This window comes from Lactuca saligna, chromosome 5, assembly GCF_052625555.1.
Source record: "Lactuca saligna cultivar CGN05327 chromosome 5, ASM5262555v1, whole genome shotgun sequence".
Classification (NCBI taxonomy): domain Eukaryota; kingdom Viridiplantae; phylum Streptophyta; class Magnoliopsida; order Asterales; family Asteraceae; genus Lactuca; species Lactuca saligna.
This window is the reverse complement of record NC_136421.1, coordinates 286516786-286529881: the sequence shown is the minus strand read 5'-3', so window position 1 is coordinate 286529881 and position 13096 is coordinate 286516786. Positions and strand designations below refer to the sequence as shown.

The 13096-nt window shown below is 38.7% G+C and overlaps 2 protein-coding genes across 2 annotated transcripts; both read right to left on the bottom strand.

Annotated features, from left to right (window-relative positions):
• Positions 1-5376: 5376 nt before the first annotated feature.
• Positions 5377-5700, bottom strand: LOC145046833 (putative mitochondrial protein AtMg00240). Its single transcript, XM_078995098.1, has one exon. The coding sequence runs from the start codon at positions 5698-5700 to the stop codon at positions 5377-5379; it is 324 nt and encodes a 107-aa protein (XP_078851224.1).
• A 333-nt stretch (positions 5701-6033) lies between these two features.
• LOC145046831 (uncharacterized) lies at positions 6034-9894 on the bottom strand. Its single transcript, XM_078995097.1, has 4 exons — positions 9441-9894; positions 6951-7048; positions 6367-6852; positions 6034-6171 (listed from the first exon to the last, which is right to left on the bottom strand). Exons 1-4 carry the CDS (start codon positions 9892-9894, stop codon positions 6034-6036), a joined length of 1176 nt encoding a protein of 391 aa, XP_078851223.1.
• Between the last annotated feature and the right edge of the window lie 3202 nt (positions 9895-13096).

The following is a 13096-nucleotide window of genomic DNA, read 5'->3' as shown; positions in this document are numbered from 1 at the left end:
AGCCCTGATCATTTTGTGCAAGTCCCGAAGGTCGATTTTTCTCCCGAGGAATCCCGAGATTTCCGAGGAAAATCCATTTCCTGAGACGAAACTCTGCCCGGTTTTCCATCTTGCTATCTTCAAACTTTCAAGTGAGTTCATACCCCTTTCAAACACACTTTAAATACATTTTAAATGCTTTTATACTCTTTTAGGGGGGGGGGGGAATACAAGTAAACATACGGTTATTATCGTGTATTTTATAAAGTTTCACTTCACTTGTTTTATCGAATAAATCACTTGGAACTCATTACTATTATGGAAAACTCTTGTCATAATTTGTGTGCATTAGACATTATACAAAGTATATAATGATTTCAAAGTAACTTTCATTATTAAGTCGTGTTATACATTCTAAAAACTTATGATTTTGCTTTGTCAAACATTGTGAAAAAGGATAAACTTTGCATAGAAAACTATCACTTTAATACGGGCTTAGTTGAGAATCCATGAGACGTGTATATCTTCAAACGTTACTTTTCTTTATTAGAAAGTAATGCTGCAAGTCCTGTCTATAATCAGAGTCTCCCGTTCGGAGAACGTGTCAAATGTGTATAGATCTATACGGGAAGTCATGATCCCGCGCCCTGACTGTTAGCTACAGTCCGTCTTTTGGGGTGACAGTTGTCATAACGCTGCGACGCCTGAAGAACGTCGTTACAGGCATATTATGTTTAGTATGGTTATAAAACTCATCGGATATACAATTATTATGGTATTATGCTTTTATGAACGAGTAGCTATTAAAACTATTCTTCATCTAATAAATGCGATCTTCGTATAGTTTTACTATATAAAACTATGACACAACTTTTGAGAACGTCGGTTTCTTGCGATTTTCGGTCTTAGAGACTGCCAATTATATTAGGAAAATAAGGGTTTCTCCTGCATACAAACCAAACAACTAATAGGAAAATAAGGGATTTTCCTGGTGCAATTATTTACAACTTATAACACGAACATTTATATGCATTTCATACTTTTATAAGAAAATAAGGGTTTTCTTGGAAAACACAACAACTCGTATCTCAACCATTAGGGAAAATATGGGATTTTCTGGATCTAATACATTCACTTTCAACACAACAAATCACAACTCTTTACATTTGAAACGCTGCGTTTTCTGGAAAATATACACCCATTTTGGAATGGCATCCAATTTTTCTAAACTACTTATGAACTCACCAACTTAATTGTTGACACTTTTTCTTTGAAATAACTTGTATTCTCAGGGAACCGCTAAGCAGGTTTGGGAATCAACTTTTGGGATTAACGCGCTGGCGTTAATTACTTCTTTTGGATGATGTTTATGTATTTATCTTTTGAACATGTAATGAATACAATTATGTAAACATCTTGGAAACTTTAATATATATGGTGGTGTGTACTTTCCTTTCTATGAACTATTATGATACTGAATATGACGTCCTCCGCCCCCGAACGTTTCCGCCATTCTGGTTTGGGGGTGTGACAAAGCTGCAATAGCTGCCGTGGCGGTAGAGATGGAAGCATCATGAGCCTTGACAAATGAGTCAAGCATAGTCTGAATAGCAGCTTCAGAATAAGGATGACGAGAGGAAGAAGAGGCCATGAGAGTGTCGAGTTTGACATTCAGCTCCTTAATGTGCTTTTTGGTAAAAGGAGCATCATCATCTCTATCACTTTGAACACGGTAAGGGTTGTAGTAGAAAGAATCAAATTCCATGTCTTCACCACTAAGGATAGTGTTGGTTTCGGTTGAAGGCGTGGGAGATAGTGGTTTGGTTGTTTTTGGGACTGAAGACTGAACCCCCGTATCAGATACGTTGGTTTGAACTCCAGTGGTGGTTGTTTTTGTGGCTTCAGAAAATAAAGGAGTGGGAATAGGAATGGTACAGGTAGGTTGTGATGTGATAACTGGGAAGGTTGTTGGTAAGGAAATAGGAATAGAAGCAGGTTAAGAGGAAGATATTGGGGAGAGAACATGTACCTTGGGTGTGGGTGACCTTGGTGGAGTATCACCACGAACCGAAACCTCCTCATCAGAGCTTCCACTCTCGGATGAAGTAGGAGTAGGTTGTTTATTGCCTGTAGGAAGATACTCAGAATTTGAATCACTAGAAGATTGAAGGATAAGCCTCCAGGTTGGCTTTTTGATCTTCTTCTGCTTAGGCTGGGAAGGAGCAGCCTTGTCTGACTTTCACTTCCTTGGATTTTGCCCCTTAGCTGCTTTGATGACCCTTACTTCCTTTTGTTTGTCTTGTTTCTTTCCCCTCTTTCCCGGCTTGTTTTCTTTCTCTATGGATTGAATCATAGCAGGAGTGAGTTCCCTTGGACCCGAAGAAGGAAGCTTCTTGTATTCTTGAATGACATTACTTGCCTTAGACACACAGGCATACATGGCTTCTGGAATTGATCCAATGAAGAAAAACTTGGAAGGATCATTGACAATAATCTTCGTTGTGTGGAATGTTGCGATGGATGAGAGAAAGGAGTCTGCCATGATTGGTATGTGAAGACGATCCATTTCCCACTTTGTGATAATCGACCAGTACCTGCCACACGAAATTTCATAATAGCAAGAAGAGGAGTATAAACTCTGAACAAGTTGTTGCCATATGACCTCCCCAAAGTCCAGATGTACCCCACTGTACAACCCATAAAGCATAGTCATAAATGACTTGCTTGCCCTATCTGATCCAGCGCTTCGCTCTGAGAGGCCCTTGAATAAGAGAGTAAAGAGGTCGTTCCATTATGGGGGTGGCAGTATTTCTTGAACTTCGTGAAAATGGTTAGGGTTTCAGTGTACCCCATTTGATAGAACATTGAGAACAGTTGACCAGTGGTGATGGAGTCGGGGTTTATCAGAGTGGGTTCGTGAGCAAGACCAAGTAGGGTGCAGAAGCGATTCTTGGAAATATAGGTCTTATCATTGTGAATTCCAAAGTGAATCCTCTCAGCAACCTTGTCATAGTAAGCGGTTGAGTAGATGTGAGAGAGGCAAGACATGGGGACAACTTCCAACTTTGAAAGAGCATCGACAAGTGGAGAGTATTTAAGGCATTCCACCACGTACAGCATGTAGGGTTCATAGATGAATGGTGTAAGGTCAATGATGAGGTTTTGTTTAGGCTTGATGGTCAGAAGGTTGGAGTGAACATAGGTATCTTGAACAGAAGAGGATTCCGCCATGGATGAATCTTGAGAAGAATATGATGAATAGTGAGAGAAATCGCCGTTTGCTTTTAGAAGATTTGAGAGTGGTAAAAGAGTAAAGTTGATTGTGAGAAACCCTTTTATACGTGAGAGTAGGAGAGAGAAAGATCTGCCTAAAATCTTGTCCTTTTGTGAAACGTTTCTTGATGCGATGGGGAGTAGAGAGTTGGCAACCCCGATGACGACGCAGGAGAGAGAAAATATGCTTCACTTTTTACGTGCCTTTCCATATAAAGTACCTTTTTCAAATCAACGAAACGATTGGATAATTGCTGACTCATCCATTGTGCTTTATCTGAAACGTCACCCACATAAATAACATGAACCGTCGCCGCCCTTATTATTTCGATTGAAAATCACCATAATGCCTTTGAGAACCCAAGCTATAAAAATTAGCTCATATAAAATAGAACCAGGCTTTTGGAAAATCAAAGATTTTCGTGCATAGAGTGTGAATGCTAAGGAAATAAATCAAATTTGTGGGATAGTGTGATGTCGATTAGGACATAAAACAATAGATCCCGGGCACGAATATCTTCCTTTCAAGTCAAAAGGGACTTCAAAGTGTCTGTGTGGTTTCCTGTTAAAATACGATCAAGTACATTTGAAGAAGCAATGAAAGGCATCTTTTAGATATAAGGCTTGTAAAGGTGGCTTTCGCTTCAATTCAAGTTTCGGTTCTTGATATAAGACCAAAATAGAATGAAGTACTTGTGAGACCAATGTGGCCTGTTGAACAAGTAGGTTAGATACATATTCAGTGACTTGTTGAATTTTCAGTAAGAATCTCAAAAAAAAATTAAAACTGGATCCTTGGGGAAGAAAAGCCTTGGTAATAGAAAAACAGGATCTCTCAAAATGAAAAGAGATTTCATGGTGACTCCACATAGAGTGCTTTCGTTAATTCCTTTGTGAAAACTAGAACATGTTAATTGTTCACCGTCAATTCATTATTGGTATTGAATATTTGGGTTTCACTTGGTACATAGTAGCATGAAACTAAGATCATAAACGCAGATGTTGTGTAACCATAAACCTCGGTGGTAAGTGATGTGAGTCTCAAGGGTTACAATAATGATGTGAAGTGAGATGGAGAAGAATTGGATAGCTGGTTAAAGAGCCAAATGTACCTCTGCTGTAAGAGATGACCAAGCAGAAAACTCTAAGATCAATATGAGAAGAGTAAGGTAGCTCATGATTAGAGTGAAAGAAACAGCCTAATTGGGAAAACATGATTTGTGTATATCACATTATTAAGGCTTCACTCATAATCTTTTAAATGCTTTCATCAACATGCAACAGCATGCATCTAGGGAACCTTAACTAGTCTATTGAAAAAAAATTATACATGTTGTAGCTCCACCATTAAGAGTAGCTTTTATACAAAGAAAAACATTAGACAAATAAAATAAAATAATAAATAAAAATATTTTTGGATTTTCTGAAGAATTTCTAAAGAGAGATAAGAACAAAAAGAAAATTATTTTTGGATTTTATATTAATATATATATATATATATATATATATATATGAAAAGAAAAACATAAATAAGTATGAAAAAGAGTGTACAAAAGAATACAACCAAAATCCCTTTTAATGAAAAAGAAGCAAACGAGTTCAGAAGGACCGAACCCGAAATAGACCGAGCGTTCGGTTCATTTCGGTTCCCAGGTGAACCGAACCCGAAATAGAGCGTTCGCTCTATTTCGCTTCTAAACTTTAATGAAGCGAAGGCGATTTTGGTACTGATTCTGCTTCCATCATTCCTAGGCCTTGTAGGATCTTATTGAAACTTGCTTCAGGTAGGGCCTTGGTGAATATATCTACTAATTGATCAGTGGTCCTAACGAAATGAATCTCTACATTACAATCTTCCACATGATCTTTGATGAAGTGATACCGCAGTGTTATGTGCTTTGTCTTTGAGTGTTGCATTGGGTTATGAAAAATCCTAATTGCACTTTCTGAGTCGCAATATAGTGGGATTTTCTTCATGTTTAGCCCATAGTCCCTAAGCTGAGTTTGTATCCAAACGACCTGAGATGTGCATGAGGCAGCGGCTATATATTCAGCTTCAGCCGTGGAGAGAGAAACACAAGTTTGTTTCTTTGATTGCTAGCTAACTAATTTGCTATCAAGAAATTAGCAGCCTCCAGTAGTGCTTTTACGATCCAATCCACAACCCCCTAGGTCATCATTTGAGAATGCTTGGACAAAGAAACCTGAGTTGGCTGGATACCACAGACCGAGAGAGGAGGTTCGCTTTAAATAGTGAAAGATGTTCTTCACTGCCAGCAAGTGAGGTTCGCGTGGGTTAGCTTGGAATCGGGCATAATAGCAGACTGAGAACATGATGTCTGGCTTGCTGGCTGTGAGATACATCAGAGACCCAATCATCTGATGATAAAGTGTCATGTCAGCAGCTGGTTTCTCCAACGATGATGTAAGCTTAGTTCCAAATGCCATAGGAACTTTCACTTTGGAGTCTCCCATCATGCCAAACTTGGCGAGCAATGTCTTTGTGTACGCCTCCTGATTGATAAAAATGACTTCGGGTCCCTGTCTAATATTCAATCCAAGGAAAAATTTAATCGGACCCATTGAGCTCATCTCAAATTTAGTTTCCGTCAACTTCCTGAACTCAGTTGTTAGGCTGGGATTCGTGGAGCCGAAGATGAAGTCATCAACATAAATTTGGACTATCATAAGGTGGTTACCCTCTCTCTTATGAAAGAAGGTTGGGTCAACCGAACCTTGTTTAAATTTGGACATTTTTAAGAATCGAGTAAGGGTTTCATATCATGCTCTGGGAGCCTGTTTCAGGCCATATACTGCTTTGTCCAAAATGTAACAGTGATCTGGATACTTATCATTCACGAATCCTGGCGGTTGCTCTATGTACACAGTTTCTTCAAGTTCTCCATTGAGAAATGCACACTTCACGTCCATTTGATATACTTCAAAACTATTGTGTGCAGCATAAGCAAGAAAGATTCGAACCGACTCTAATCTTGCAACTGGAGAGAAGGTCTCTTCATAATCTATACCTTCCTCTTGATTGTATCCTTTCACGACCAACCGAGCCTTGTTGCGAATCACATTCCCTTCCTTGTCCATCTTATTTCATAATACCCATTTGAAATTGACAACCAAAGCATCCTTTGGAGTTGGAATTAGACGCCATACTTTGTTTCTTTCAGACTCGCTCAGCTCTTCTTGCATGGCTTGAACCCAATCAGAATGATCAATAGCTGAGTTCACCGTCTTTGGTTTAAATTTGAAGACGAAAGAGTTGAACATGCAAAATTCTATGTGAGAGAATAATGCAACTTGCTTCGCTTTCAGATGTGATCGAGTTAATACCTTTTCAGAAGATTCCCCAATGATTTGACTTTGAGGATGGTCTTTGGTCCATTTAATGAGAGGAGGGAAATTTGGATCACAAGAGGGATCCAGTTCTGCACTGATTTCTACTTCAAATTCTGATTGTGTATAATCATCTTTAGCATTCGTATTCTCCCCCTCGAATGATGACACGAGTTCAATTTCTAGATCAGAGCGCTCCCCTTCATTTGGACTTTCGGTTGAACTTGATGAATGTGATGATGGATTCTCCCCCTGGAATTATGAACCCTGATTATTTGGTAGAGACAAACCCTCCCCTGGATATAAGGACTATCACTTGACGGTTTGCTTGAGTCTGGCCTTCCAGTCGCCTTCGGTTGTTCAGCCGCCATCTTCTTTGCAGCATCGTCAATAAGTTGCTTCAAATTGTCGACTCGGTTATCTTCAGCTTTGGATTCAGAATCAATAGCTTTTTTGTGACATCCCCATTTTCACGGCCAGAAAAGACCGATTTTGTTTATGCTTTATAAAAATCAGAGTACTTCTTTTAATAAAAATGTTGTGGAATTTGTTCCTAGACAAACATGATAAAGACGTTATTAAAACATTTTCGAAGAAATGTATTTTATTCATTTCAAAACGTTTGGGATGTCATCGTTAATACAGAAACATAAGCATAAACAGAACTTACATTTATTAACACTAGTGCTCTACATCTCTTTAAATCTCTCAGTGTAAAGTGACTTCATATCAACACCTGTGATATAAATAAACTGAGTGGGTCAGGTTGGGAACCTGGTGAGTAGATAGGGTTTTCAACCCACAATAATATAATTATTATGTTTAAACAATCAAGCAATCAAACCCAATTACCCATTCCCATTATCTTCTTTACTCTTAAGGATCTACCCTAAGAATCAGCTATTTCTCATTCATTCATTTCTAAGGATTATCCTAAGGAATCGGCACAAAGTCCATCATTGCCACGGTTTACACAACAGGCACTAAGTCTGTATAGTCGCCACGGTTCAGGCATCAAGTCTGCATGATCACCAGGGTTTAGGCATCAAGTTTGCATAATCACCAGGGTTTAGGCATCAAGTCTGCATGATCACCAAGGTTTAGAGTACACCGGGTGAACACGTCGTTCACAACACCTACAGGTTGCGAGCCTGCTAGTGTTCCACTGGACTGTCTAGAATAGTCCGTGGTTGTCATCTATACTCTGCTGAATGACGGGGCCATCATTTGGGAGAAAGGCTTCTCATATCGTCCACCTCTCATCCTCACCTTACGGTCTATTTCACCTCTCAACTCATCATCCAAATCATACTCCATCTATTACATATACCCATGTTTTACCCCAACATTATCATAGATATAAAATACATATACAGTTTAAATCATTTAAAACATGTATAGAATCGTTCATCCATCATAGACAACAAGTATTCAGATAATATGCACACATAGCACGTAATTTATATAAAATAATTCATATCTATGTGTAAGATGAAAGTAACTATGCACTCACCTAAAAGGTGGTGACTTAGCACTCGGAAAGCGCTTCGATACTCTCAAAAACAATTTCCTTCGATAAAACCTAGTATCAACACCACTAGGGTTTAGTCTAACGATAACCGCGACTAATAAATAGTCAAGCTATTATTATTATTATATAACTGTTAAATAACACTCAATATAACTCATAATAATAGCCCGAATAATTATTTTAAAGTCCTAATAACATTACTATATTGAAACATAAGCTATGCTAAAGATAGGGTAGGCGTAGCTCACTTACAGCGGGTTTTCTCGAAAACCGAGCTTCGCTGGAGCAGCGTTTCTGAGTCAAAAGACTCCTCTTCTCGGAGCTTCCCGATGCTCCGGGACTTGCTTCTAACACCTTGGAGGTGCTAGGGAAAAACCTTGAAGGTTTGGGGGTATTTGGGAGGAAAGAAGTGGAGAGTTGTGAAGAAAATGGGAGATTTTCGCCTCTATTTATAGGCTGCCAGCGCCGAGTACGCCGAGCGTACTCAAAATTTACGCTAAGCGTAATGGTTACGCTGAGCATACTCAAAATTACTCTGGGCGTAATGTGCCACGTGTCACCATCTGGTGGCTAGCCTTGGGGAGGAAGCAACGGTTGTGATCGCGCCACGTCACCCAAACTCGCACAACACCCTCCCAACTTAGAAAAATCATAACTTTCTCATACGAGCTCCGTTTTCGACGTTCTTTATATCCACGCGAAGGTGGTAACGTACTCTACAACTTTCGTTTAGACTCCATCGGCTAATTTTGGCTCAATTTTAAATTTTATATTATTAACAGGCCGGGACAGGATTGGTCCGTTAAATTCTCATAACTTCTTCATCCGATGTCCGTTTTCACCCATCTTTTTCTCGTTACGCTACTCTTAACGAGATCTTCGATTCTCGTTTAGTTTGTTTCGGCTAAAACCACTCGATCTAATATTCGAATTTCGGATTGTACACTGCTAATCCGAAACTTCGAAAAATCATAACTTCTTCATACGAAGTCAGATTTGGGCGTTCTTTTTATCGATGTTCTTAGTTTAACATATTCTACGACTTTCGTTTATATTGCTAAGGAGAAAACTCGCTCTATTGTAAATTCACCATTTACGCTTCCCGGCCGTGGCGAATCCGTCGCAAAACTTCGACCGGTCATAACTTCTTCGTTACAACTCGGATTTCGGCGTTCTTTATATGTACGGAAACCTTGTAACATATTCTACAACTTGGTTAAGATTATTTATTCTAAATAATCTTTTGTTGAAAAGTCTTTTTCGACCCCTATTGCCTCTAAATTGACTAGCCCGGATCTGCGGGCGTTACATTTTTCTAGTTCATCGAAGAGTTGCATATATTGCTCAAAAAGAATTGAAATCGGCATAGTGACTTGACCAGACGTTGGAAAGATTTCCTGCATTGCATCTTCAGTTGTCTTCAACTTCTTGACATAACTGTCATCGAAAGTGACATAATATGTTTCTTTAATCTTCTTTGAGCTTTTATTAAGAACTCTATATGCCTTAGAGTTCAAGGAGTAGCCCAAAAAGATCCCTTCATCGACCTTAGCATCAAACTTGTTTCGATTCTCCTTTGAGTTGAAGATGAAGCATCTTAAACCGAACACGTGAAAGAACTTCACATTAGGCTTGCGGTTGTTCAAGATCTCATAGGGAGTGATTGAGAAGCGCTTGTTCAGATACAATTTATTATGAGTGTAACAAGCAGCAGCAATAGCATCTGCCCAGAAATATAGAGGCAAGGAAGCGAAGCTCAGCATAGTTCGAGCTGTTTCACACAGAGAACGATTTCACCTTTCGATGATTCCAATTTGCTATGGAGTATATGGATCGGAAAAATTGTGAGTTGTTCCCATCTCAACTAGAAAATCTTCAAAATCCTTGTTCTTGAATTCCAAGCCGTTTTTGCTTCTCACGTTACGAACCACTTTTCGTAGTTGAACCTCTACTTGCTTTATAAAGAGTTTGAGCTTGGGAGTTGCCTCTAATTTGTTTCTTCAAGAAAAATACCCATATGAAGCAAGAGAAGTCGTCTACTATAACAAGTATGTACTTGTTTCCACCAATGCTTTCGATAGAGGAAGGACCACGTAGATCGATATGTAGTATCTCTAGTGGTTCTATCACTTTTGTGTTGATTATAGAAGGATGACTCTGTCGACTTTGCTTTCCCATTTCACAGGCTGCACATAGATGTTCTTTATCAAATTTGAGAACTGGAAGACCTCAAACGTTATCTCCAAGTACCAACTTGTTGATATCTTTGAAATTAAGATGAGAGAGCCTTCGATGCCATAACCAGCTTTCGTATGAGTGTGCCTTCGTTAGTAAGCAAACAGCTGGTTTCCCTCGAATTAGATTGAGATTTAAAGGGTACAATTCCCCCATTCGCGTGGACTTCAGCAAAATATTATTTGACTTCTTTTCGACAATCTCTGAGCCTTCGTCATCAAAGGAGACCTTCAATTCGGTGCCAACCACCAGCTGTGAGACACTGATAATGTTGTGCTTCAATCCTTCAATGAATGCTACCTTTTTGATCGAGAAGTCGCCATTTGTAATCATTCCATAGCCTTTGATAGTTCCAAACAAATTATTGCCATATTTCACCGTTCCACCATCCTTGAGAGAACAAAACTCCCTCAGTTCTTCCCTCCTTCATGTCATGTAACGCGAGCAGCCACTATCAATGTATCATTCTTCATCAAACAGCTCATCACGAATAACCTGCAAAATATCAAACAAATTTAGGAACCCAAAGTTTCTTGGGTCCTTGTGAGCCTTTTACAGGACATGGAATGGTAAGAGAAACATCAACCAGATAAGTTCTTTTTATTAGAGTTGTTTCATCTTTTCTTTTTATTGTAAAAACTTTGATTTTATTTCACTTGGACTCATTTGATTTAGACATAGGATTTGTGGTTTTGACGTTTTCATGCTTTAGAGTCTCTTTCGGGCATCTATCATCTTCTGGAAAGAGATTTCCTTTCCCCTTTAAATATTTAGAAGAATGATAATTAGAATAAGAATGAGAAGAATGAGGTTTAGAAGCAAGATTAGCTTGTTGATTATTGCTCTTCCTTGGTTAGGTATGAAAACTCTCTTCTCTTCGGTTCTTCTGATAATTGGATATGGGACCGAATGCATCCTTTCAGTTTCTTACATGTTGAGTCCTGAAACCTTCCTTTCGGTTGTTATTGCCATGAGGACCGAAGTTACCGTTTCGGTTGTGGAATACCTGATGCCCGAAACTCTCCTTTCGGTTGGCTCTTGGTTCTCCTCGTGACTTATTTGTCTTTTCATACCGAACGTAATGAGGATTCTGGGATCGCCAAAACTTTTTTCTTTCTGAGAGATTCTTTTTGTATCTCAAGTTACGTTGGTGTTTTCGTTCTACCACATGTTTTGGATTTTTATGAATATTGGCATTTTTCTTCAGTACTTGAGCATGGCTTTCGCTCTTTGACGAACATGTCTCACTAGATGCCGTCACTGGTTCTCCTAAAGACGTTTTGGTGCGACTTGTACTTGGTACATCATATCGTGTAGGTTCATTAAGTGGTTCTGCCACATACCTACTCTTCACTCTCCATGATGTTTTCTGAGATAGACCTTCTGTTTCATCAGCGTTATCTATCGGTGCTGACTAGAAAACTCATCACATCCATTACCATTATCTTCTTCTACCAATGTTGTCAGTTCGACTGTTTGTTGTGGTGTGACTCCTTGAACTGTGTAAACTTGATTTGGAGTGGTTTGAACCTTTTGATATACAACAGCTTTTGCCATGAGGACTTTGGTCTTGTCTATCGATGAGCGAGCAAACTCAATAGAGTTTTTTCAGAAATGAGATTTTTACTAGTTTTGGGTTCGCTCTTGACAAATTCAGAATAGTCCACCACATCTTCTACAAAGATTTCGCTCATTTCATCATCCTCATTAAGTTCAGATGCATTTTCAATATCAATTTTATTTTCTGAACTTAATTTGGCATTCAACGAGTCAAATTTTTGTACAGTTTCGGTTCTCAGTTTCAGTTTATTGTTTTCATCCAACATATTTTTTAGCATATCCTTATGGTCTTTTCACTTTATGTAAGACTCAATTTTGTCAAAACCAATTTTGTCGGCGGGAGATATTTCATCAGAAGATACAACATTTTCATAGTTGTAAGCTTCAGCATCGACTTCATCCTCCTTCAACTCAAGGAAGGGTAAAATCATGCAATGTATCTTATTTCCTATTTCACAATCGAGATGTAACTGAGTGATATTAAAATATAATCTTTTCGCAATCTAACAAAAAACGTTTCGTTGTTTTAAAAGCTTAAGATTGTCTCGTTGCAAATAAATTGACTCATCCCTAGACCTAATTAATTCCTTCTCCTTTTGCTCAATCCAAATTCTCCTCTCCTCACTCTTCAACAATATCCTGCTAATTTGATCAGTCAGGTTAGAGTTTGTGACACGAGTTTGGGTAAGACTACTACTTAAACTTGAAAATTTAGATTTTAGACCATTTAGTTCCTTTTCATAGTTAGTAATAGGAATTTTCAGAGAAATGAGAATATTTTGTACCTTCTTGATCAACTCATCACATTCGTTGATCTGTGCACTAATAGGTTTCACAGCGAAACATCTGTCCTCTCGCTCCTTCTCGTCATCCATTCCACCATCTATTGTGTATCCTTGCATCTGTGACACACCTTCCGTCACCATCAGACATCTTCCATCAACCTTATCTTATTTCCCTAGCAGAGCCTTGCCATGAGTGGGCTTTCTTACTTCTTCGTCCTCTAAATCTGTGGACCACACCTACACTCCACCAAATTCATCATTATCACTTGTATCTTGTACAATCAAAGCATTCATAATTGTTAGCTGTTGATTTCTTTTTCTAGATCAACTCCAATCGTCTCAGGAGGTTCACTTCCTCATCGTCTTCATCAATTCTTTCAGATTT